The sequence below is a fragment of the Malaclemys terrapin genome, chromosome 9 (assembly GCF_027887155.1).
Source record: "Malaclemys terrapin pileata isolate rMalTer1 chromosome 9, rMalTer1.hap1, whole genome shotgun sequence".
Lineage (NCBI taxonomy): Eukaryota > Metazoa > Chordata > Testudines > Emydidae > Malaclemys > Malaclemys terrapin.
Window position 1 is genome coordinate 55,456,266 of NC_071513.1, and position 27,271 is coordinate 55,483,536.

A 27,271-nucleotide genomic window follows, 5' to 3' on the forward strand; every position below is an offset into this window, starting at 1 on the left:
TTGAGCCCAATAACGTTTTTGGCAAAAGCGTCTTCCAGAAAGGCATCCAGACTGGATCTGAAGATATTGGGGATTCTCCATTTCTTAACTTTCCATGGTGGTTTGATCCCACAGTTAATTGCCCTGACTTAAAATGTTTCTGAATTAGTTCTAATTTGACTTTGTTTGGCTTCGTTTTCCAGCCATTGGTTCGTGTTTCGCTTTTCTCCACTGAAGAGCCTTTTAGTACTTAGTGTTTTCCCCCATAAAAGGATACTTCTACTCTGAAATCACCTCTCCATCATGTTTTTGATCAGCCAAATAGATTGAGCTTTAAGTCTCCCTGCAAGACATTTTCTCAGCTCAGGGCTATGCTTCAAAAACCATTTTCACTGTATCCAATTTCACATCTTGCCACCTCAATACTCAGAGGTCTCCCCATTATATAAACTCAGAAGTGACAAAAATGAATTGACCCTATTTCAAAAGCGGTCTTTATCTGGACTCACCTCTTCCACAGTACAGTGAGGCCTCCTCACCAGCTTGCCAGCATCTGAAGTGGTGGCTCCTGCCATGTTCTCCTGACCAGGCAATCCCCATTGAAAAGAACCTTCTGGAATGGATTTGGTATGGCATTTGCTACTCATCCTTGTGTTGCAGAGGTTTCTGTTAAGAGGAGCGATTACACTATTAACCACTAAAACCTAAATCTTCTTGAGTCAAATTACATCTAAATGTTTTTGAAAATACATGCATTGTTGGGGGTAGAGACTTAAGCCTCATAAGGATGTATGGATGTTCTGAATTCCTTTCAGTCAGGTGGAAAAATCAGGTCAAACCACCACTTGATAGAGAAATCCAAGAAATCTCTCTTACAATGACTAAGAGGTGCACACTGACTAAATGGACGGTTTACAACATACCATTTTAAGCTCCATTTTAAGCTCCCATGCACACGCTTCAGGCTAAATGAGGTGCTCCAGGAACTGCGAGCTCTGCCAGATCATGTTTTCTCCTTTGCCATGCCCCCACCCCCCCGCCCCAAATAGTGCTTCCTACTTCTTCAGACGGCCCTGTACCTTTAATTTTCTCATATGCTTCTTTCATTAAACCCTATTATAGTATGTCTGAGAACATCAACTACCCAAAGCCACGTTCCAATATGCCACTGAGGTATTTTGGGGGATATAGTTACAAGTATGCCATACAGCTGACACCTCACAGAAGAGAGCTCTATTCCCATAATTGGTGGAGTCTCCGCCTGCACCCCACATTCACAATAGCTGCCTTAGGAATTTTCCTTTTTACCATTAAAAGGTTTTCATGCTGATATTCTGCTCCCCTCCGCTTTCTGGGGAACGTTTCAGTTTAAAAGCTAGGAGCACTAAGCCAGCTCACAGTTTAAACTTCCTATTGTAAGCCATCTTAAAAGCAGCACAGCTTCCTCTTTAGCACTAAATACCATGACCAGGCTGCAGCTCATGCAGCTGAAAGAGTTGAGAGCCACTAGCTGGGACAAGCCCACCGTAGTCAAAATCCTGAACCAATTCAGAAGACTCTCAATCCATTTGAGCATGGATATCATAGTCTTCAGTATTGGCTTGGGACCTATTCCCATGGTAACAACTCCTAACAGGGACACTATAGTGTAACAAGGGGATCAGTACCATAGAACTAGCATTATCTTATATATGAGTGCAGCAAGGATACTATTTAACCTAGTTTTGGGATGGGAGGCAAACAGCAGTATTACACAGTATCCTGGCCCATTTCCTTCCAATTATTGCCATCTCTAAAACCTTGGAGAAAACTGCATCAAGAGTGTTCCAGTAGTGTCATCTAAACAGAACACCTCATGCAAAACCAGGGGACTCCTAGCCTTTATTATATCTTGGATAATTTACACCAAGTTCCCCCAATTTTCTTGTAATTAAAGCCTCTCTCAAACAAAAGACTATTCCACACCCCTGCATATTCCTCCTCTCCTCTCCCAAAACGCCTACATTTTTGTTCCTTGAAAACCTCCAATCTTTTGTCCCCAGACATCCTATTATTTGCCCCTTCAAAGTTCCCCATTCCTTTGTCCCCAAAAGCTCAAGAACTGACACAAATCATAACTTCCCCATCTCTTCACACTCCCAGATCCCACTTCTCCACCCAGCCACCCCTCAACATCTCCTCTGGCCTTTGCAAGGTTCCCCCAGACCTCTTTGCTCTGCCTCCCCAGCTCTTCCCCAGGCACTCTCTCACCCTCCTAGGTCTATTTTGTGTGTGCAATTTCCCTCCCACCTGAAGGTTTTAATGTACATTTTTCCTCCTAAAGATGAGCTCCCTGCTGGCAAGCCAGCTTCACAGATTCCTTTACATACTTATTACCCAAATCTTTCCTTTTGGACCAGTTATATTACGTCTTAGCGTCGAGCTGTACAAGTTTAAGAGTTTAATACATTGATAGGAGACAGTACTGCAGTTCAGCGGAGTGCCCGGTAATACTCTGCATCTGGAAAGAGCCAAGCACTACTATATATAAATGGATTTAAAAAAACGTATTGGGCAGCAAATGTGGGCAGACACCTATATTCTGGAGGAGAGTAGAGGATGCTGATTTGAGGGGTGATGGGAGGATATAAAAGACAGCCACAAAAATTTTACCTCAGACAAGGCACAGTCCTGCAAGAAATAGGTACTGTCTCTTTACTGGGACAAACGCTAGCGCCACAAGATATTTTCTTATCTATGAAAAAAAGTACCAGACATCAGTAGTTGTGAGAGGGGAGTGATAGAGTCTTAGACGTTTGTATTTACAAAAGCCTCACAAAAAACAAATGCATTTTAGTTTAGATGTGTTAAGCCAACATGTAAACTTACTTAAAAGATTTTAGGTATCACACTAGGGCATTGTTTGTCTTTTTCAGCAGCCACTTCAATGAAGGAAGTCACTTGTCTGAATAGAAATTGCTCCATTAGACCAGTGCTTTTCTATTTCAAGTTAATCATATATATTACACAAGACTGTTTAGGAAGATTTCCAGGCACACTTTACACTAATGCCACAGCCATCCGGAATGATGTGCATCATAAGAGAAGGCTGTAACACTTAATGCTGAAATGGCTGCAACAAAAGTATCTGGACAGTGTCAGTGGCAATGGAAGGAAGCAGGAAAGAAAGCAAGAGTTCATCCTCTAGTGTTCTAGATTTTAGAGGTACTGCTCTTACCAAATTCAGAATTATAAAGCACTTAAAGTCTTACACAAGAGGCATTATACAAGTGGAAAGTATTAATGCTGCTGTATACACCTGCTGGGCATTTTAGTAGATAGGGGGAAAGAGGAAGGAAGAAAAAGCGGTGGCTTCGTGTCAGTCTTACCCAGCTGTAGCATTTCTATTCCAGGTGCAGAGTCTGTCAGCCTGTCAGTCGAAGAATCAGAAGAATTTGAAAAAGTCTTAAAAAGAACAAGGAACCATTAAAATGCAATTTGGGTGTGGATCAAAGCAACCTCACAGTCTACTCACTCAAATTAGAGTTAAACCATGCTATTCATCCAGTGACCCAGATTGACTGGTTTGGATCTTGGCAGAACATAGGTCTCTGCAGTTTCTACAAAGTGTCTTAAAAAAAAAAAATAAATAAAACCCACACAATAACCTTTAGCTCCTAGAGTCCACATGTGCACTTTTTAAAAAATCCCTCTTAAATGAGTTTGGAGCAAAAACCCCATTGACTTTACACTCATCCCCTGAGGTGCTGCCACATAATAAATCAATCTTGAATAAGGTTTTCTGATCCTTGAAAGACTTTTAGAATTACAGCAAGTGAACAATCTTTAGAGCAGTCTTCACATAAATTAAAGAACTGAGTTCTATCCTTGAATTCCTCTCAATTGTCTCCAAGACAACCACCAACAACATCTTAAAACCAGCAGCTTGTTCCTTGAAAACAAAACTGTGTAAACTAGCAAATTTACATGCTATTTAGAAGATACCAGAACATCCTAAGTCTCTTTGGATTGTCCTACTGGTGCTGATAAGGCAGAAGACTATAAACTGGATTGTCCAACCTAGCAATCGAAGAATCCAGCTCACAGACATGCAAGCAAAGTACAGTAACTCCCCATTTAATGTCCTCTTGCTTAACGTTGTTTTGATCTTACATCCCTGCTCAATTACAGAACATGCTCTATTTAAAGTTGTGCAATGCTTCACTATAACATCATTTGGCTGCCTGCTTTGTCCACGGCTGGCAGCCTCCCTACGCCCCCCCAGCAGACCCCACGGATCAGCGCCTTCCCCTTCTTCCCCCCACCTCCTGCCCGCAGCAATCAGCTGGCTTGCGGTGTTCAGGAGGGATGGGCGAGGAGCAAGGACTCGGCAGGCAGGCTCCCCCTCCCTCCCGAACGCTGCAAACCAGCTGATTGCCGCGGGCAGGAGGGAGCCTGCGTGCTGAGTCCTTGCTCCTCAAGCCTCCCTCCTGCCCCCGAAGGTCGAAAGCCAGCTGATTGCCGGGGCAGGAGGGAGGAGTGAGGATACAGCACACCTCCCCTATCCCTCCCCTGCCTCCTGCCTGCGGCAATCAGTTGCCTTGTGGTGTTCAGGAGGCAGGGGGAGCCCTGTGCACTGAGTCCTCGCTCCTTCCCGCCTCCTGAACCCTGCAAGCCAGCTGACTGCCGCAGGCAGGAGGGGACGGGGAAGGCACGAGGACACTGTGTGCGGAGTAAGGGGGGGGGAAGAAAAGAAGAGGCGGGTTAAGGGTGGAGGCTTGGGGGAAGGAGGGGGCGTGGGCGGGTCAAGGGTTGACCCCTCTGCCCCTGGTGCTTGCAGAGTAGGGGAAGCTGCCACTGCTGCTGAGCAACATGCTTCTCCTAGCCTACAGCATCTTCAGCCTCCTTGCCTGCCTCATTGACTCAGTGCCAGTGGGCTGTGCCTGTGTGGGGTAAGGCGGGGGCACCTTCCAACTATAGTACTGTACAGCCAAAAAAAAAAAAAAAAAAAAAAAAAAGTTTCCCTGGAACCCAAACCTGCCCCCCCACCATTTACATTCATTCTTATGGGGAAATTGGGATCATTTCACTTAAGTCACATTTTTCAGGAACATAACTACAACGTTAAGTGAGGAGTTACTGTAGAGGGGAGCTTTTGTACACATTGCACCTAAATACCAGTTGTGTACACTAGCTGAAGGCATGTAAGTGCATCTAGTAGGGCCATTTATTCAGGAAATACTTATTCATATTAGTTACGAGGACAGGAGGCATGTGGACTCTTCAAATACAACAAGCTTGAGAGCAAAATCACACCACCATTTGTAGGAGAATATAAGAGTACAATATGTAAATGTAAAATACTGTAAAGATGTCCAGGAGTAAAACAGCAGAAGTTCAGTCTTAACAAGTGCTCCAACGGAGGATTCAAACTTGAATGAGGCAATACCTATGATCTTAAAAGTAACAGAACACCACCAGACCTTATGACTTTTGACCAAACCCAACTCTAAGCAGTAGACTGGTCCCATTCATTTATTTTGTGTTGTATGTATTCAAACATTACAGCTAGAAACAATCTTACGCCCCAAATGCCCACTAACCTCATCCGTAGATTCTGCACTTTGAGCTCTATTACAAATGGATGTCTTCAGATACCTACTGGTCAGCTGGGATGGCAATTTAATTAGATTGGCAACTCCTTGTACAGTCTTAGTCAATTTAGAGATAACATAATCTTAAAAAAAAAACAAAACAAAAAAAAACAGGAAGACCATAAAACATTTGGTCTACATAAGGATTTTTTCACTTTTTAAATTCAAGCACTCTCAGCTAGAGTATCATTGCATGCAAAAGTTTACACTTCAGGTTATTCAGAACATCATCAACCTTTTCAGGCTTTATTTACATGTATCCTTGACTGGTTGGGAAAACAGTAATCCCTTAAACTCTAGGGGACAAGCTTTTCAAAGACTATTTTTACTATTGAAAATACAAAAGCAACATGCAGCCAGCCTGATGGTAGCCCTCAAGGTTAGCAGTTATATTTGGCTCCATATCCTCTAGCAAAACAGGGTGTTTTTTTTAAAGTCAGAAATTAAGTTATACTCTGGAGGTCAGCATTTATCTGAAAATAAGAGTATGATATTTAAGCATAGAAGTTTCATGCTATGTATTGTTCACAGATACTAGTTAAAATTGCTAAATACCAATTTGCTCTGTTTACGGAGACTTGTACACTGTTCAAAGTGAGGGGTAGTGGTGGAACAAAAAAAAAGACCCTTTTATAATTTTGGTTTCCCCAAGGACTTTCTCCAACCCTCAAAAATGCATTAACTTATGAGGATACCACTGCCACTAAGTGACAGCCAATATTCTCAGAGAGAACAGCAATGTCCTTTGTCAGGCAAAATACCTAAAGATAGATCTTACTTTTCATCAGTACTTGTGCTGGAAGTAGACCTTAAGCAGAAAGGACTTCAGTGTCCACATCTCCATCTTTTCAGTCAAGAGACTGATGACTAGTTAGGTCCATCTCAAGTCATTTCAGATGGAAACAATATCTGCTCTGTTTTAACTATCTAGTGCGTAAAAAGTGGTGGAGCTGCAGATAGTTTGTACCCTCGCCCACATGCAAAGTGAAAAATGGGTCAGTATTAAGGGCACCACAGGGAAGTATTTTGGTGAGAGCTAATGGAGGTTAGTGGAAAGTGCAAGGCAAAAATAAGAGTGCCCTCTTCTTCCTCCCTATTCCTTCCCCTTTTTGGGAGAAATGGGGCACTTCTTTGCCAAGGACAGCATGTATCCATCCATGACAGCTTTGCTACACCCTCTTAGTCCCAACCTCTCCCCTTGTAATCTAGCTCTACTCTACCTCCTCCTCCTCCCCTCCAACTCATGCTGAATGTATAACGTTTTCCCCAGGAACTCAACCTAGCCTTCCCAGCTCCCAACTCAGAACCTTCCCAACTCCATCAGCTCCCTGCAACCAGCTCCAAAACACCCAAACTCTCTCCCCTAGAAAGAAAAAAAAACTCTGCCTCGCCTTGCTTAGCCTCTCAACAGCTCAGAATCCCTTCCCAAATCCCCCTTAGGCTCAGACACCTTTCACCACATGCAGCTCAGAATTCTTTCCCACCCAGTTAAACACAAATGCTATTTGTTTCAGAGTCAGGAAATGAAGAACAGATGCAGCAAGGAGCATATGATTGGGATTTGAAATGCATCAAAGTGTTATGCCCTGCTCTAGCCTCCTCCCTGCGCTTCCTGAAGTTTGTGCGCTCAGGCCAGAAGTCCAGTGGCACTTTGTGTACTGCAGCACCACAGACTTCTCTCCCCACCACAGTGGCAGCATGCAGTACAGCACCCTGCAGTAAATTAGCCCACTTGCAGATATAACATGGGTGGGACTTAGCCCCATTAGCTCCCGATGATCCCCTCTTGTGGCCATCTATACAACTAGAGTGCCTTTCTAGAAGGAGCAAGTGAGGAGGGGTTTGAAGAACCATGCAGGTTATTTCAATGTTCATAAATATTGAAACAAAAGCTCCGGACTCCTGGGTACATGAGAAAGATCTAGTCTCTAAAAAACATTAGACAAGTAGTGAGATAAGCACTAATGCAATACCTAATCTTTGTCTCTTTGCTTGCCTCTGGTTAGGGTCCTCCACAGATGCCTGAATGCTGAGGAAAGAACAGACCAAAGAGTTATTTGTAGTAACAGACAAGTGTTCTAAATGAGTCCCCTCCCTTACAGTCTCCAAATACAACCCAAATTAGTTTACCTGCCCGCAGGGCATTTCTTTACAGGCAGCCATCAAGACTGTATAGACTTCCATACAGGAATCTATTAAAGTCCCATAAGGCTGTAGCCACTGCAGAACTGACCACCACAATCTGTGCACATACTATGCAGCGTCCCAAAGAGTGCCCCATGTACTCACAGACATGACTTCATATAGGCACCTTAAGTAACGTGCCCCACATGCATCCAGTAACACACATTGGCAAAGGCACATTTAGGTAATGTAATTGTATACAGTTCATTTAAGTTTGTTACTAGCTGCAGAGTGCAATGCACGTGTGGGTAAAGTTTGTCTCCTCCCTCAAAAAAAGGAAATAGTTTTGTCAGCCTTAATACAATTGGGGTAAATAGAGATGTTTGTACACAGGATTAAGACCCTAAAAATCACTACATAATCTATATTAAATGAGTTAAATAGCATGCTGATTAGAATACAAGATATGAGAGAGAGAAAGGAAAAAGCCACTACACTCGAATTCATAAACATTTAAGTTATACTTGTTGCTATGCCAGTGAAATGACTGTTCTCATGCACCAGTTTCCTAAAGTCAGTCTCAGATACACAAGATGCTGTTTCAAAATGACAAAACTAGTTAATTATAAGAGCATAACCTTTTGCAAGACTTCAAAGTTAGATCTTAAAGTTTATGTTCAATGGCTCCCTACCTGATTTTAGAGAAGGTGGACTTCATACTTCCCCTTTTCTGGGAAGAGAGTGATTTCTTTCAAATGGTTTTAGTCCACTTCAGGTCAGGTCTATACCAGGGGTTCTCAACCTTTTTCTTTCTGAGGCCCCCCCTTAACATGCTATAAAATCCACAGCCCACTTGTGCCACAACTGTTTTCTGCATATAAAAGCCAGGGCTGGCATTAAGGGGTAGCAAGCAGGGAAACTGCCTGGGGCCCATGCCACAAGGGCCCCCATAAAGCTAAGTTGCTCAGGCTTCTGCTTCAGCCCCGGGCAGTGGGGCTCAGGGCCCAGGTCTTCAGCCCTGCACAGCAGGGCTTAGGCTTTCTGCCCTGGGCCCCAGTGAATCTAACACTGATCCTACTTGGCAGACCCCCTGAAACCTGCTTGTAGCCCCGGATCCCTAGTTGAGAACCACTGGTCTATACTGCAATCTTTTGCCAGCTGGCTGTGTCTGTCATGGGTGTGATTTGTGACCATCATAGCTATGGCTACAAAAATCTTGTGACATGGTAGTACCAGCAAAGCTGTACTATTGCTGATCTAGCTTCTCAGTCGTAGTGTGAGGTCCTGATATCACTTATTGTCTCATTAGTTCCATTCTGGGTAAAACATCTCTCCTGTGTTTCCTATTCCTTTCTTATGCAGTGCCAATTTGCTATGTGCTTTACAGATAAGTTCGAAGATAATATGGTGAGCCAGGAGTTAAACAGTCAATAAACATGCAGTTAAAGATGCAACAAGAAGCAAGGATTAAACCCCACCATTCAATTGCCAACTTTATTAATCTATTGTTTGGGAGAGAGTTTAATGAACTATTTCCAAGCCCTTATTTAGAAAGTTTGATGGTCTCTTTAATAATGCTTACTTTTTTCACTTTTTAATTCTCATTGTTCTACTGTTCCTCCTTTTTTAGTATTCAATAGGACTACTGATGCAAATACCAACACAGGGTTGAAAGACTCAACATTTGCAAACATATTTGCATTTGGTTTCTTTGCAGTGTTGTAGCCATGTTGGTCCCAGGATATGAGACAAGATAGGTTAGGTAATATCTTTTATTGGACCAACTTCTGTTGGTGGAAGGGACAAGCCTTTGAGCTTCACGGACTTGCTCTTCAGGTCTGGAGAAGGTAAACCAGAGTGTTTAAACCCAATACAAGTTGGGACAGATTATTAAGCATATGGGGTTCATACATGCTGTAGAAGACCACTTAAAGTGAGCAATAAGGGTTAACAGGCAGCGAGGTGTGTTACAACTTCTTGTAATGAGCTATAAAACCAGTTTCTCTGTTAATTCCATGTTAATTCTGTCTAACAGAGATACGAATTTAAGTTCCCAAACTTGTCTTTTGAAGGTGTTGTGCAGGTTTCCTTTGAGGATGAGGACTGAGATTTCAGAAACTGACAACTCCATATCTGACAAATGCTCACCCATAGGGAATATGGTGTTTTTTGCCTTGTTATTTTTCTGAGAGTGTTCATTCGAGCGCACAGGAATTTTCTGGTTTCACCCACATTGTTGTTGGGGCATTTGATGCCTGGATGAGGTATGGATTGCAATTGTCTGATACCTTTTACAGGTTTCAAGTGTGGGGTGATAGGTGACAAGGGTGTGTGGTCAGTGGGTTTCTTTTTCTGTATTAAAGCAGGTTCTCAGGGTATTTGGGTGTCCCTTTTCCATGATACAATCTACTTCTCTGTTGGAGTGTCCTTGGTCGGTGAAAGCGGTTTTAAGGAAGTCTGGGATATACACCTCTCTTCAGAGAGAATTCTGTAGTGCCCGGCTGTAGCTAACAGATTTGTTGGTGTGTTTTTTTTTTTGGGGGGGGGGGGGGGAGGAAGAGGGCGGAAGAGAGAGGGAGGAGGAGGAGGAGAGGGTGTTTGGTGGATCTGTGAAGGTAATGGTGGTGATCCATGGGTTTCTTGTAAATAGTCTTTGTAGGGTTCCATTGTTGAAGCTCACCATGGTGGCCAGGAAGTTGATGCTGGCATGGGACTGTTCTGGAGAGTTTGATGGATGGGTGGTGGTTGAAGTTAGAGAGAAAAATCTATGGCGGGAGTTTAGATCATCTGTTCAGAGAATGAAAATATCATTGATGTATCTCAGTGTATATCATTGGTTTCATGGTGCATTCTTCCAGAAATTCTTCCAGGTGGCCCATGAAGAGGCTGGGGTATTGGGGGGAGCCATCTAGTCCAAACCTTAGGAAAAGTCATGGGTACTGAGTATTCATTGTTAAATGCGAAGTTGTTGTGAGAGAATGAAATGGATTAGTCTAGTGATGAGTTTAGGCCAGATTTCCAAGTGTTGTACGTTCTCTTGTAGGTATGAGACACAAATAGCAACGCCATCATGGGGAAGGATGGTGGTGTACAGGGAGGTGACAGATAGTAATCTGTGGGAGGTTGCTAATGTTGTAGACTTTCTGGAAGGAGTTAATAGTGTTTTGGAGGAAGCTGGCCCTTTCTGTGGTAAGTGATCTGAGGTGGTGAGTGGTTTCTGTAAATCCTGATATTCCTTCAGTAGGAGTGCTATGGCCAGATATGATGGGTCTGCCTAGCTTCCCTGGGGAGGCATGTAGAAGGTTCTGGGGAGTGGGTTTGCAGGGAATAATGTAAAGTTTTTCTTGGAGTCGTTGGGGAAGGCTCTGATGGCATCTTTACATTCCTATGTGAACTGCTTTCTTTAGCTTTCAACTGAAGTTTTAAGTCACTATTTGCATAAAGTCTTTAAAATGCTGAGGCTAAGTCTAAGTGAAAATTTCAGAATACAAAGGCCAAGATTTTCGAGTGATTAGTAATCCTGGGTGCTGCAATTTTTTTGACACCCTACTTGAGACACTCTGAAGGAGTCTGATTCTCAGAGGGTGGGCACTCAGTGCTTTCTGAAAATCAGATGCCCCCTTGAAGTAAATATCATGTTAGAGATCCAAAGCCCCAAGAAAAGGGGAAGAGCCTGACCAAGTATGGCTTCAGCTTGTTTATTCTTTTTTATCCTTTATCATAAGTGTGCTGCCACATACTTGACCTAAACTTCTGAAATTAACCTGTCAAGTAAGGGGATCAGATCAGAAGAGGCAAAGTAATCAAATGAAAAACTTTTACACTACTGTCCCCTCTTCACTTCTCCCAAGCTCCAACTAGGGCAGGGCTCAGCAACCTTTGGCACGCGGCCCACCAGGGTAAGCCCCGGGGCAGGTCTGTTTACCTGCCGCGTCTGCAGGTTTGGCCAATTGCAGCTCCCACTGGCCATGGTTTGCCGTTCCAGGCCAACGGGGCTGTGGGAAGGGCAGCCAGCACATCCCTCGGCCCACGCTGCTTCTGACAGCCCCCACTGGCCTGGAGCAGCGAACCGCGGCCAGTGGGAGCTGCAATCTGCCAAACCTGCAGACACAGCAGGTAAAGAAACTGGCCCGGCCTGCCGGGGGCTTACCCTGGTGGGCCATGTGCCAAAGGTTGCCAATCCTTGAACTAGGGACTAATTCACCTCCACTACCTATTTTTCCTAGTTACTTATAAGGACCTCTGACAGGATATGACTGCCCTGTAGCACTCCCTGCTGTTTAAGTGTGGCATCTCCCCAGTGTTTTCTGGCTCTCCCAGGGATCAAGCGGCTCAGCCGCCAAGTGGTTCACTGAGTTCAATCCTTTTGGGATAACAAATCCTGACAGAAAGCCCCAAACAGAAGGTGGTTCTGGCATTCAGGGTTTCTCTGAGACCTGCCTTCTGGTCCCTATTCCCCATACCTTCTGGGTTACCTTTCACCTCTGGGTTTCCTTAAAAAGGAACCCCAGCCCTCCGACAGACTAGTTCAGGCAGTTACTATCTCTTCTCATTAACCCAGGAGCCCCAGCTCTCCTCCTTTGAGCTAGGATGGAAGTTAGCCAGTTGTAGGGCCTTAGCCAGCTGCTCCCTCAGCTGAACCCTTCCACCTCCCCAATTAGTCCTCAGGCTCAGAGGGTTCTGTGGGCCAGTCATCTTCTCCTGCTGGTGTCTGCCCTGCTACGAAGGAAGAGGTATTTATTGCTGGTCCTCTTCTCCCAGCTCATCCCCAACTGGCTGGGTGAGAAGGGAGCCTTGACTTGTCCTCTCTGCAAGGCTCCCAAGCCCTATGCCCTTAAAAACACAGTAACAGATTTCGTTCCAAGTACCTGGGACTGCTTCCTCTCTACCATTATCTCCTACATCCATGTGTCTCTGTCTTGGACATTTCAAAAACCTAAAAAAAGGGCCACACCAAAGTGATGTAGTGGGCTAACCTCAAGTCACTACTGCCCTTAAGAGGGCAGGCTACCCTGTCATAGGCCACATAGAACTTGTATCTGAGCACCTCACACTCTTTAATTACACCACCAGTTAGGTAAGGAAGTGCTATTAATCCCATTTTTCAGATGGAGAACAGACACCCAAAGAAACTGAGAAAGTAAGTGACTCAGCCCAGGTTTCACAGGAAGCACATGGTGAAGCAAGTTCTTGAACGTAACATTCAAGTTCCAGGCTCTGCCCTTACACTCGGCCATCCCAACTCTCATGTAGAGAGGACTATCAAATGGCCAATATAGATCCAATAACTGTGCATAAGACATGAATGAAAAGTATATTTTTTGGTCAATATATTTATATTATGGAAGGTGTGAAAGCAGAGGATTTTTAGGCAAAGTCTACTCTTTTAAAGCACAATGGCCTGGTAGTTCGTACATAGATGGAGTAGGACAGAGAGGCTCAAAGTATCCTTGTGTGTCAACAGCTCAATTTCAACAAGTGAGCAAAGTCAGTTCACCCCTTTAATGAAAACTGACAGCACATTTCCCAGCAGACAGATCATTACACTGCTCTACAGCCAAAATGCTTCTGAAATAAGTGTAGTCAAACTTTACTAATTCTGGGTCACTGAGAACGAAAATTGTTGATTGGCTCTAGTTTTCAAGACATGCTATTGGGTCAGTATATACTACCCTTGACTTGGGAACAGCGGAGGATAAGTGAGTTATAAAGGGAAGGGATCTCAATTTAAACCAGAAATGACTAAAATACATCTTTGAATGGATCTATGAATAAATCTATGACTGGGTTTGGACAGTACTTGCTTTTTAGGCAAAACAATGAATGATGCAATCTGAAGCTGGTATTGCGTCATACATGATATGAATTGCATCATGTTATTCCTAGAAGTCATGGATGATGCAATCATAATGAAGCTTACATCACTCTGCTGAACAAATTGCCCTATATCAGCTCTAGAAATCATACAGTGTCGTGCTCTTATTTGTCAGTGTTTTATTTTGCAAAGGGACACATTTCTGTTTAGCCAAAGTGAGCAGAGATGCCTCGTACTTGTGTGAACAGTGCAGATAACTTCTGCTATGTTTGTGGTGAAGTGACTTTTGCATCACAAAAGCGCAGTATCACCTTTATTTTGGCTGCAAAATTGGAGATCAGGACAAGAGGTGGGCCCCACACATATGCTGCAACACTTGTGCAACAAATCTTTGCCAGTGGTTGAACAGCAAAAGGAAATCTATGCCTTTTGCAGTGCCAATGATTTGGAGAAAGCCAACAGATCATACCAGCAATTGTTACTTCTGCATGGTGCCTCCAGTTGGGAAAGGTGTGTCGAAGAAAAAGTGGACTGTGCATTATCCAAACGTTCCATCAGCTATACGCCCAGTACCCCATGGAGAAGGACTGATTCTGGTGCATCAGGAACCGGCATTCTCACTGGAGTCAGACAAGGAAGAGGATGAAACTTCCGGTCCTGCACCATCAATGTCACAGGACCCACATTTTCTCCCAACCTCCTCCTCTGAACCACACCTCATAACACAAGGTGAACTGAATGACCTTGTCAGGGATTTGGAACTACCCAAGAGTAAGGCAGAGCTGTTGGGCTCCAGACTACAGCAGTGGAATCTCTTGGCAGGTGATGTTAGGGTTTCCATGTTCCGTGACCGTCAAAAGGATCTTGTCCCATTCTTCTTCATGGAAGGTGATCTTGTAGCCTGCAACAACATCGATGGTGTGATGGCAGCCCTCAACATGGTTCACGATCCAGATGAGTGGATACTGTTCATTGATTCGTCGAAGACGAGTCTTAAAGCTGTTTTACTGCATAATGGCAATGTTTTGCCATCAATTCCAGTTGGTCATGCAGTCCATATGAAGGAAACCTATGATAACATGAAACAACTTTTGAGGTGCATAAACTATGACCAACATCAGTGGCAGCTTTGTGGAGATTTGAAGGTTGTTGCTCTCTTGCTTGGTCTGCAGACTGGATACACAAAGTACTGCTGTTTTCTCTGCGAATGGGCTAGTCGTGCAAGAGATTCCCACTACATCAAGAAAGATTGGCCACTCCGACAGTCATTGGAGCCTGGGAGGAAAAGTGTTCAGCATCCACCACTTGTTGAATCAAGGAAGATTTTGTTACCATCTTTACACATCAAGCTGGGTCTGATGAAGAACTTTGTCAAGGCCATTGATATAACACAAGCAGCTTTCAAGTACCTCCGTGGAAAATTTCCAAGGTTAAGTGAAGCTAAGATAAAGGAAGGTGTCTTTGTTGGTCCTCAGATTCGTGAACTTCAACATTATGCATTTGAGCATGCACTGCGTGGCAAGGAAAAGACGGCATGGAAAGCCTTCCAGTTAGTGGCAATAAATTTTCTCAGAAACAACAAGGCAACTACAGGTTGTTGGTGGAAAACCTCCTCAAGGCATACAAAGCCTTGGTTGCAACATGTCACTAAAGATACATTTTTTGCACTCTCATCTAGATTTTTTTCCACCGAACTGTGGAGCAGTAAGCGACGAGCACGGTGAGCGATTTCACCAGGATATTGCAACAACGGAGAAACGTTATCAGGGCAAATGGAGCCCATCAATGCTTGCAGACTATTGCTGGACAGTGACAAGAGATGCTCCATTTAATGAATACAAGAGACAAGCCAAGAAGCACCGAATAGACACTGAATAGGACTAAACTATGTACATAATAGTTTGCCTTTTGTTTCATAATAAATTTTATTTATATAACCCTTTTGCTGATTTTTAAAGTGTTACATAAATAGGATAGGTGAAATATCATCATGTAAAGCAACCATAAACACATGAAAAGACCTAGGTTTACAATTTATGATTAAAACTCTATCTACACAATATACATAGACATAAAATGTAAAAACTTAAATATCTTAGAAACAGTAGCCAGTTGTTTTAATTGTCATATTTGAATTCAGCACATCAAAATACATAATAAATAGCACATTTTATCTCTGAAGCAGATGACTTCTCAAAAATTGTAGACCAGTGTTATCAGTTAAGGCCTGGTCTACACCTAAAACGTAGACTGACAGAGCTACATCACTCAGGGTATGAAAGATTCACACTTCTGAGACACACAGTTAAGCTGACCTAAGCAGGAATATAGGCACCGCTAGGGCGACAGAAGAATTCTCTCGACCTAGCTACCACCTCTCAAGTGAGTGGATTCACCACAGTGACAAAACCCTTTCTATCACTGTCATGTCTACACTGCTGTGCTGCAGCTGTGTTGTAGTGTAGCCATACCCTAAAGTAAAAGTCTTTTCTATGCTATATTCAGTGTACAATGTTCACAGTTGTCAAATATTTAACTCTGTGGTAAGACAATTCAAGTATTTAGCTCTTCTGTTCAAGTTAATTTTCCCTCTAGCTTTCACAGAGTATTCAACAGTTGGGTGATGGTCATCTTTAGATTTTGTCCATTATTAGGTGATCAATTGTGTGTCAAATCAGGCTCTGATCACTGAGCACAACTAACTGCCCCTTTCCCTTCAACAGTTTGAGTGTAACTTCTGAGGGCTGTTTACACTAGAAATGATAGCAGCTTTGCTGTTGTAGCATTGACACTTATTACAGCAATGAAAGAGGTTCTTCTGTCACAGAAGTAAGTCCGCCTCTCTGAAAAACAGTAGCGAGGTCAATCGAAAAATTCTTCCATCAACCTAGCAGTGTCTACAATGGGACTTAGGTTGGCTTAACCACATTTTTCACAGCTTCAACCAATGTAGTTAAGTTAACCTAACTTTGTAGCATAAACCAGGCCTGAAGAAGAAAGTCAGAAATTCTCAAGCATAGATTCCGACTTTAAGGCCAGAAAACACCATCATGAGTCCAGTCTGACTTCCTGCACATCATGGCTGCAGAACCTCTCCCACCCACTCTAGTAACTCAGCCAGATATTATGGTTCTATTACCGAAGTCCTCAAATCTTGATTTAGAGAGTTTAAGTTAGAGAATCCACCATTTACTCAAGTTCAGCAGTTCTCAAACTGGGTTGGGACCCCAAAGTGGGTCACAACCCCATTTTAATGGGATTGCCAGCCCTGGCTTTAGACTTGCTGGGACCCAAGGCCAGAGCTGAAGCCAAAGCTCGAGCCCCACCACCCGAGATCAAAACCCAAGGGTTTCAGCCTTGAGTGGTGGGGCTCAGGTTACAGGCCCCCTGCCTGGGGCTGAAGCCCTTGGGTTTGAGCTTTGGCCTCCCAAATCCAGGGCGATGGGGCTTGTGCTTTGGCCCCCGTCTGGGGCAGGGGGGCCTGGGTAGGCTCAGGCTTTGGTCCTCCCTCCTGGGATCATGTAGTAATTTTTGTTGTCAGAAGGGGGTCGGGGTGCAATTAAGTTTGAGAACCCCTGCTCTAGTTCAAGCCAGCAAGTGACTTGTGCCCCAGGCTGCAGAGGAAGGTAAAAAGGCCCAGGGTCTCTGCCAACCTGAGTTGGGCAAAAATTCCTTCCTGACCCCATATATGGCAATCAGTTAGACCCTGAGCATATAGGTGAGACCCACCAGCCAGACACCTGGAAAAGAATTCTCTGTAGTAACTCAGAGACCTACCTATCTGATAGCAAATACCCTATCTCTGGCTGTTGAAGTTAAGAGCAGTCACAGATGGATGGGCCATCTATCATTGTAGGCAATCGTACCTCCCCTCCAGTTTTGAAACCAGTTAGGTTCTTTGGTCCCCACTGCTCCCCTTGAAAGGCTGTTCCAGAACTTCACTCCTCTGATGGTTTGTTTAAGGTTTAAGATCCAAGGGGTTTGGATCTGTATTCACCAGATCCACAAAACTTCCTCATGGATAGACTTTACAAACACACAAACTCCTCTGATGGTTACAGGAGTAACAACAGCCAATGAGCAAAGACCAGAAAGCAGGAACCCTGCGTTTACTTCCCACTCCCCCCGCCCCCAAAAAAAGACACTAGATATCACCTATCTTTCACTGTCACAATTTAACCTTTACCACTGGCTTGATGGAGGGAGGAGTAAGGACCACATGTCAGATAGCATTTGAAATGCAAGCTAAAAAACTGGATCAGGATTTTAAACTTAGATGATCCAGATGTAGGAGCCAGCACCCCCAGTAAGCCAATGTTAGTGTTCCTCCTGCTTTGACAGGACAGTCCCCATCAATGTTCATCACTGTAATATGTATTTTATTTTCTTTACTAACAGTACAAAAAAGCCAGGCTTTATATTCGTGGAACAACCCTTACATATACGTACGTAAGATCAGGCCCTGTCCTTTTCATACCCTTTTTTCCAAATCAGTGTGAAGGGCAGTTGGTTGGGACATACAACTTAATGCTGTAAAAAAGAAGTCAAATTTTCATTTGTTAATTCCAAAGAGATTAATACTGCACTCCAGATGTACAGTACAATAATGGTTAAGTGTGTTTCTCCCTCCCTTATTTAATCCCCCTTGCCCAACCCTAATCCATGGCTTTTCACCCTTCTTCCATTGTAGCAGCACTGCCTATGCTTCTACATTCTGCTCCTGATGTGCACATGTAACAGGTAAAATAGGAAGTGAAGCACTGATCAAGAACAAAAACCAGCTATAGAACTAAGGGGCTCCATGCAGGGTCTCTCTCCAGAAGACAACCACCAAGAGAGACTTTTGGTAAAGCACCCTCCCCTCTAGCAATCTGACATTTCCTAATTTTTGAATGCTTGACTTTGCAACCTAAACAGATTTCTTGTCACAGTTTATAAAAAGTGACTGTTTTTCTATGTTGCTTTTTTAAAAACAAATTGCATGCAGCTAATCCCTTCTTTACTTCCTCTTTCAAACCTCAGAGTTTAAACCCACCAACACAGACCTCTGCCACTTAAGCCAGAGGACTAACTACATTAGCTGGCAGCAGCAGAAAACTTTTCTGTGGACTGCCCCACTAGACAAGGACACATAACCAAGTGCTTTGACATTACATATGCATGAGCAGTCCTTGTTTCAGTGTTACATATGCACAAATAGCCCACAATAAATATTTGTCACACAGACAGCTAGAACTTACAGTTGAGTTTGTGGGAGGATAAGAATTCCCCCCTCATTTCTTTTTTTCTAGAAACAGTCTAGAGAGAATAAGGATGGATGAAGTTGGGCTGTTATTCAGTGTAGATGGCAAGGAAATTAAACAGGCTCTCGGTATGGCCCAAAAATTAAATGAATACTTGGACTCTGTTTTCCATAAGGATAATATGGAACATGGGCTCAAAGGCAGGATGGCTAATGGAAGTGAATGCACAGAAATGGAAGTTACCACATCTGAGGTGGAAGAAAAACTTAAAGAGCTTAATGCGCTCAAACGGGGGGGGGAGGGGGGGGGGGGGAAGAGGAGGAGAAAAGAAAGAGACTAGAAAATTTCCATCCCAGAATTCGGAAAGAACTGGCACATGAGACTGCTAGTCCAGTAGCAAGGATCCCCCCCCCCCCCCCCCCGCTTTAAAATCTATTCGGGGATAGCTATTCAGTCATATGGTACTAACGTCCTACCTATATTTAAGAAAGAAGAGAAAGTTATCCAAGCAATTAGACCTGTTAGTCTCACTTCAGTAGAATGCAAGGAACAAACTGAAAGAAAATATAATTCAATTCATGGCAGTAAATAGGAAAGGGGCTGGAATGCAACCCGAGTTTACCAAAAGTAGATGATTCCAGGCTAACCTGATCTTTTTTGGGCAGCAATGTGCAAATTAAATTTGCTGATGAAACAAAGTCAGGAGGCATCGTCAAAACAGAGGAGGATTGGAATATTGTATAGGAAGATCTGGATGACCTTGAAGGCTAAAGTGACAGAAATGGGATGAAAGTCAATAGTCCAAAGTGTAAGATCATGCACTTGGGGGCTAATAATTTCTGCTACACCTGGGGGCTCATCAGTTGGAAACAGAGGAGAAAGACCTGGGTGTGTGGAAACCTCATTTGGAATACTGTGTACAAGTCCAGTCACCCATATTCAGGAACAATCAATTCAAACTGAAGCAGATGCAGAGAAGAGCTACTGCAGAGGGCTCATCTTATGATAGAAGACTTGAAGATCCTGGCTTGTTTAACTTAACAAGAAGGCTGAATGGATCTGATTGCTCTCCAAAAAAACCAGAGAGGTAAACACCCAAGAGGGTGAAGACTTTGGCACAAGGAGGAAAAAAAAAAAAAAAAAAAAAAAAAAAATCAGTAGAAACTGGCCATGAACTAATTCAGCCTGGAGATTAGAACGACGTTTCTAACCAACAGAGGAGTGAGGCTCTGGAACTGTACAAATTGTAGGGGCAAAACAACTTAATTCGTTTTAAGAGAACTGGACAAATGTGTGTGTGTGAGATTATACAGAGTTGCTTCTAATAGTAGGGGGCAGAGTTCAGCACCACTGGCACTCACTTCTGGTTACATGTTCCTAAAAGCTCATGATTCAGGGCTTCAGCCAGCCACTGCAGGCATCAGGACAGATTCCCCCCTGCACCTCCTCCTCCCAACACACACTCATTCTGAAGGACAGCGTTTGGTCTCCTTCCTCTGAAGGAAGGATCAAGGATAGCCACGACTGAACATGAGACATTGGATGGGGCACTGAGCATATTATCTGAGGTGCTTGGCTGGCTTTCTTGCTCCCACACTCAGGGTCCAACTGATCTCTATATCTGGTGTTGGGAAGGAATTTTCCCCCAGGTTAGACTGGCAGTGACCATGGGGATTTTTACTCTTCCTCTGCAGTGTATGGATGCAGGTTATTTGCCAGGATTATCTGTTTCTCTCACAATCATTTCCCTGCCATTCCAAGAGCCTCAGGTGTTGGTACACATCAGTCCCTCCTAGTCTCTCCCTGGGACACAACAGTTTAGTCTCCCAAGGGCTGTAATACTTCGGTCTAATTCTGGTTGTTGGGTTTGGTGAATAGGTGCGGGGTGGTGCTGGTGGTCTGAGATACAGGGGACCATCAGATCTAGTTTGACCTCTTCGGGCCTTGAACTCAATGACTTTGACAGAGGGGCTAAGTAGCCTAGAGTTGGATCTTCCACAGTAGAGTTCTGGATTATATTCCCAGAGTGTGTAACCTGTGAGGCCATGCTTGCTTCATGTGTGAAGCCTTTGTAACTCTTAATATGTTTTAGTAGAGGAAGAAGTTTCAGTGCAACTGGTCATCCCTTAAGCCAAAGGGTATTTTGAGGAGAATATGTCTGTTTTCAGCCTCTGGCACCAGAAGTGAATTCCCTGCTCGACTACATGCTTTAGCAATTATTCTGTTTTTGGATACCAATAGAGCAAGGACATTCTAAATTTGCCATGAAGGATTTCATCTTTTGCCGCTCAGTAACCATGCAGCAAGATTAATAGCCAAAGTACAGTAACTCCCCACTTAACATCCTCTTGTTTAACATTGTTTCGATCTTACGCCCCTGCTCCATTACAGAACATGCTCATTTAAAGTTGTGTGATGCTCCGCTAGTCATTTGGCTGCCAGCTTTGTCCACAGCTAGCAGCCCTGTTATCAGCTCCTCTACGCGTCCCTCCCCTCCCCCCAGCGCCTCCCGCGCACTGGCAGACCCGCGGATCTGCGCCTTCCCCCTGCTCCCCCCTCTGTTCAGGGAGCAGGGAGGGGAAGGAGTGAGGACTTGGCATGCAGGCTCCCTCTCCCTCCCTCCTCAACACTGCAAACCAGCTGATTGCTGCAGGAGGGGGGGAGGGGGGAGGAGGAGCGAGGACATGGCATGTGGAGGAAAGGGGTAGGAGGTGGGGAGGGAAAGAAGTGCGGGTTAAGGGCGGGGGCTTGGGGGAAGGGCGGGAGTGGGCAGGCCAAGTATTATGGTTCGGTGCGTGGTTGCTGGTGAGAATATGCTTAAGGTTGGCAGGTTGTCTGTGGGCAAGGACTGGCCTGCCTCCCAAGGTCTGTGAAAGTGAGGGATCATTGTCCAGGATGGGTTGTAGATCACTGATGATGCGTTGGAGAGGTTTAAGCTGAGGACTGTAGGTGATGGCCAGTGGAGTTCTGTTGGTTTCTTTTCTGGGCCTGTCTTGTAGCTGGTGGGTACACGTCTGGCTCTGTTGATTTATTTCTTTATTTCCTTGTGTGGGTATCGTAGTTTTGAGAATGCTTGGTGACTATCTTGTAGGTGTTGGTCTCTGTCTGAGGGGTTGGAGCAGATGCGGTTGTACCTCAGCACTTGGCTGTAGACTATGGATCTTGTGGCGTGTCTGGGGTGGAAGCTGGAGGCATGAAGGTAGGCATAGTGGTCGGTGGGTTTTCGGTATAGGGTGGTGTTAACGTGGCCATCGCTTATTTGTACTGTGGTGTCTAGAAAGTGGACCTCCCGTGTAGATTGGTCCAGGCTGAGGTTGACGGTGGGGTGGAAGCTGTTGAAATCATGGTGGAATTCTTCCAGGGTCTCCTTCCCATGGGTCCAGATGATGAAGATGTCATCAATGTAGCATAGGTAGAGAAGGGGCATGAGTGGATGACAGCTGAGGAAGCATTGTTCCAGGTCAGCCATAAAAATGTTGGCATATTGTGGGGCCATGCAGGTGCCCATAGCGGTGCCACGGGTCTGGAGGTATATATCGTCACCAAATTTGAAATAATTTGGTGTGAGGATAAAGTCAGAGCTCAGCAACAAGTTGTGCTGTGTCATCAGGGATACTGTTCCTGACAGCTTGTATTCCATCTGTGTGTGGGATGTTTGTGTAGAGAGCCTCTACATCCATGATGGCTAGGATGGTGTTTTCTGGGAGGTCACCAATGCATAGTAGTTTTCTCAGGAAATCAGTGGTGTCACGGAGATAGCTGGGCGTGCTGGTGGCGTAGGGTCTGAGTAGGGAGTCTACATATCCAGACAGTACTTCAGTGAGAGTGCCAATGCCCGAGATGATGGGCGTCCAGGATTTCCAGGTTTGTGGATCTCAGGTAGTAGATAGAGCCCCGACCGGGGTTATTCTAAGGATATGTTGATTTGTTCCTGTGTTAGTGTAGGGAGTGTCCTGAGTAGATGGTGCAGTTTCTTAGTGTATTCCTTAGTGGGATCTGAGGAAAGTGGCCTGTAGAACCAACCCATGCAACAAACCTCGATGCCAACTCTGCCCACATATCTACACCAGCAACACCATCACAGGACCTAACCAGATCAGCTACATCATCACCGGCTCATTTACCTGCACGTCCACCAATGTTATATATGCCATCATATGCCAGCAATGCCCCTCTGCTATGTACATTGGCCAAACTGGACAGTCACTACGCAAGAGGATAAATGGACACAAGTCAGATATCAGGAATGGCAATATACAAAAACCTGTAGGAGAACACTTCAACCTCCCTGGCTACACAATAGCAGATGTAAAGGTAGCCATCTTACAGAAAAAAAAACATCAGGACCAGACTCCAAAGAGAAACTGCTGAGCTCCAGTTCATTTGCAAATTTGACACCATCAGATCAGGATTAAACAAAGACGGTGAATGGCTATCCAACTACAGAAGCAGTTTCTCCTCCCTTGGTGTTCACACCTCAACTGCTAGCAGAGTACCTCACCCTCCCTGATTGAACTAACCTCGTTATCTCCATACTGGTTTATACCTGCCTCTAGAAATTTCCATTACTTGCATCTGAAGAAGTGAGGTTCTTACCCACAAAAGCTTATGCTCCCAATACTTCTGTTAGTCTTAAAGGTGCCACAGAACCCTCTGTTGCTTTTTAAGGTGCTTTGCACATCCTGCCAGCGATAAAAGGCCTCAACTACCAAAACAAAGCTTGTTTTCCAATATGACCAATCATGGGACAAACTTTGGAAGAGGCCTCATGTTATTTTCATCTTGATGCCATCACCACCATTGATACAAAATTTATATCCACATCCAATCCACAAAAATAGTCTGGATACACGCATCCATGGATATGGATATAAAGCAGATATCCCCAGATTTGCCAGGGCTCTAAATCACATCTTCAGGCTTTAATACTTTTTGAAAAGACTATTCTTTAATCACATCAATCAGTACTTCCAAATGTGTTAAGCCTGTAGATTGTAAGAGTTCAAATTCTGAACTTGTCAAAAACCACGTCTCTGCACAAGTCCTCTTGCTTACTTGGTAAGGTGCTGAGGACACTAGAAAATGCTGGACTCAAGAATGCATGTGGATCCTTTTTCCTTAACCAGCATACTAATCAGAGCTACAACTAGCACTACCAGATGTCTGAATGTTCTGGGAAACGCACTACTCACAATGGACCTGAATACAAATTGCCATAGTATAATCTGAGAAAACTTGAGTCTTCCTAATCAGACTAGGAAACAGGCATCTGCAGGGCCTGTGAAAGCCAAGTTCTTAAGTGAGTATAAACAGTGAACATTGAAACTAGTATTCCCAGTTCCAGTTGGTTCCTGTTCATGTACCAGTTGGTTCTCTGAAGTTGAGTGCAGTGTTAATATCATTTATTTCAAAATAAATAGGAAAGTTAGGTTCCTGGAATTATACTTTTCTTAAGAACCTTCTCCATAGCTTCTGTTTCTAAGAAAAGTCAGATGCTTCTTCCATACTACTACTTTTGGAAGAAGGAACATGACTCAGAAACTGAAGTGACAGATGAAGTATAAAAGCTTAGTTCAAAATTGGGGGGGCTGTAACCTTGGGCCTGGACAGCCTCATGAACTCAAAAGTCAAGAGTTTAAAATTCAGCACAGGATTGTGGATTTGCAGGAATTTCTTCTATTACACACACCAGTCTTGCTACTTCCCCAGAGCAAGACTGAAAATGAAGCTCAACATGGAAAACTAAAGAAAAAGATTAACACAGATTCAGTTGGAGTGAGAACATTAGGAAGCAGTAACGTTAACAGAAAACTAAGGGTTATGGACAGAAAACTGGGCCCACGTTTGCAATACAATATAGCAGTAAAGAATAATACAACTTTGGATTTTATAGTCAAGTGCATCAGGTCAGAGCAGGAGGCAACTGTCCCTCTGTTCAGTGCTCTGGCTTGACCCCAGCCAGAATACTGCATTCTGGTACTGAGGTAAATACTGCCAAAAGGACAAACTGAAGGAAATTCTGAGAAAAGCAATAAGATTTACAAGTGTATGGGGGGGACGGGGGAGGGGGGAAGGGGAGAGGCATGCAGAGAAAAACATTTTTAAATCTTCCCTCCTAAATAAGTAATGTTGTATAGGATTCCTAAGTAGACAGGTATGATCAAACCTTTCAGACACTGGGAAACTTAACACAAAAGGAAGGAGAATGAGCAGTACAAGGGGATATAACTGCAATTAAGAGGATAAAAAAAAAAAACAAGTTCAGGCTGAATATCAGAAAAAAAACATTTGTGATAGTGATATTTCAAACCTCCCCCCTTTGAGATATTTAAAGCAAACAGAATAAAGCACTAGATAGTATCCTATGGACCAGAGTCTTGCTTCTCTAACCTCAATGGTTCAATTTCTCATACTGCCCATCAGTCACTTTTTACAGAGTTAGTAGTGCCTAGGTTCCTGCACAGGTTATGCACATAAGGCTTTCTTCATGGTTCGCTGCAGGAGTGAGAGTAGAGTGAACAAGACTGTTAGTTTAAACAACTATGATTTTGAAGGGTAAAGATGATCAAGGAGCAAATATACACAAGGTGAAAAGACAACCAAAAATTCTCAGCAGAAAAAAAGAACAAAAATTATATAGTTCCCAGTAAACACTTTGACTAGAAGTGTTAAACTGCTAGCCTCAAAGGGACACCAACAATTTCAAAGTCACACCTGTCAGATGATTTACCACCTAGCATCCAAGATTACTATAGCTGAAGTATGCCAAAAAAAAAAAAAAAAAAAAAAAAAAAAAAAACACCACACCACACCCACCCCACCACACCACACCCCACTTTTTCAGTTGTATCACTTGTGTTTTTGAGTTGTGTGTCCAATCAGTGTAATTGTTTCCTCTATACAGTCAGTTCCTACTTTTCTTTGTTGGGTCTTACACACAGCAATAAGGGAGTGAAAACATTTTTCAAAATAAAAAAAAAAAAAAAAAAGAGTAAAACCATAAGAGGCAACAGGGAACACCTGTTCAAGTTCTTAAAGGTAGTCTTAAACTAAATACAATATTCCTATTTAGATTTCAAGTTGAATAGGAACATAATTGATTTAATTGACAAACATTCCAAAATAACCTTCTACTATAAAGTTTTTGAAACCAACACAAATCAAGCCTTGTAGAGCATATAATATTCTTTACAATTTATTCTCCAACTCTGGGAATTCACAAAATAATTGCTTTCACCTTCAGAGCAATTAGAGTCAGACATACTCAATATGCTAGGCATATACCTACCTCTGCCCCCAAATTCATAAGCCATGTTTGCCTTCATGAAAGACAGTCAGACAGTTCTCCCCATACCAAATGACAGATCAACTATTTAGGACCTTATTTAGGTCTTCATTAGGTCACCTATATTAGCTCAACATGAGGTTCAAATGTCTGTTCAACATTTTCAAATACATTTCATGAATCAGTGATCGTGGGAAGCAAATTACATGCAACCACCAAGAGTTGAGGGGGGGGGGGTCCCACGAGAAGCTGGGCGGTTTGCTGGTGTTAGTGGTCGATGGGAAGCGGCTGTGGGATGTCTGGGCAGGGCCACCTTAGGAATGTTACAGCCCTAGAGAAACTGGAGTAAGTGCACCCCAAGCCCGGCAGAAGCAAGAGGCTTTACTATTTCGATTATGCAGGGTCTGGGTTTGAGGCCGAAGGCGGACGGGCTCCAGGCGCGGGGGTGCGAGGCTGCAGCGCTGCTGTACGGCGCGCCAAGGCGCAGCAAACCCGCTCCCTGCTCCAGCAGTGTCCCGTGGCGGTGGGGAGCAGACCCGGCCGGGCGCAGGCGGCAGCTCCAGGGTGCTGCAGCAGAAGACGCTGGCGTCCAACTCTCGGTACAACAGCAGCGTCCGTTCCCACGCCGACGGCTCAGGCTGGGGCTCGAGCACGGAACAGGCCCAAGCCAGACCAAGCCCCCGGCCCCTCCCCCGTCAGGGTCCAGTACACGGTGCCGGGAGCGCGGGGACCCGCCACGGGGGGGAGGGGGCTGCAGAACCGCCCGCCGAGCCCCGGAGCATCCGCCAAGCAGCGAGACTCACTGACCTGTGGTACCGTCTCTTCCGCGGGGTGGGGGGCGGCGTGTCCCGGCGGGGGGCGCTGGGGAAGAGCAGGGAGCGCAGCGCTTCCACCAGCCATTTGTACATAGGCCTCAGCCAACGGAGGCGGAACTGCGTCTAATCCCCGCGACTGCGTGACGTCACGGACAGAGCCCTACCCCCCCCCCGGCAGCAGCGGCGCGCTCGTAGCCTGCCGTCCGAATCGCCTTTACCTGCGCGAGGTCGCCGCGCCCAGCAACGCCCTCCTCAGGGGCCTGTTCGGCTGTGATTGGGGGAGAGAAGGGAGAGGCGGGGACCGAGCGCCGCCAGCGTCTGCATCACCTTTGCTGTGGGAGCGCGCGCCTCAGGCCCAGGGCGGGGCGACTAGTGCT

General features: G+C 44.5%; 1 protein-coding gene across 2 annotated transcripts in view; it reads right to left on the reverse strand.

Moving 5' to 3' along the window:
• Positions 1-27,042, reverse strand: part of SENP2 (SUMO specific peptidase 2) — a 52,677-nt gene extending 25,635 nt beyond the window's left edge. The window contains exons 1-6 of one of the 2 annotated variants that reach the window (XM_054039824.1): positions 26,887-27,033; positions 7,586-7,641; positions 5,562-5,695; positions 3,348-3,423; positions 2,632-2,713; positions 489-645 (exon numbers count right to left, since the gene is read on the reverse strand). In XM_054039824.1, coding sequence (XP_053895799.1) covers positions 489-645; positions 2,632-2,713; positions 3,348-3,423; positions 5,562-5,695; positions 7,586-7,641; positions 26,887-26,987 — 606 coding nt within the window. In that variant the 5' untranslated portion in view covers positions 26,988-27,033. Of the gene's footprint in view, positions 1-488; positions 646-2,631; positions 2,714-3,347; positions 3,424-5,561; positions 5,696-7,585; positions 7,642-26,886 lie in introns of both variants that reach the window. The other variant, XM_054039825.1, reaches the window with a different exon arrangement.
• Positions 27,043-27,271: the final 229 nt, after the last annotated feature.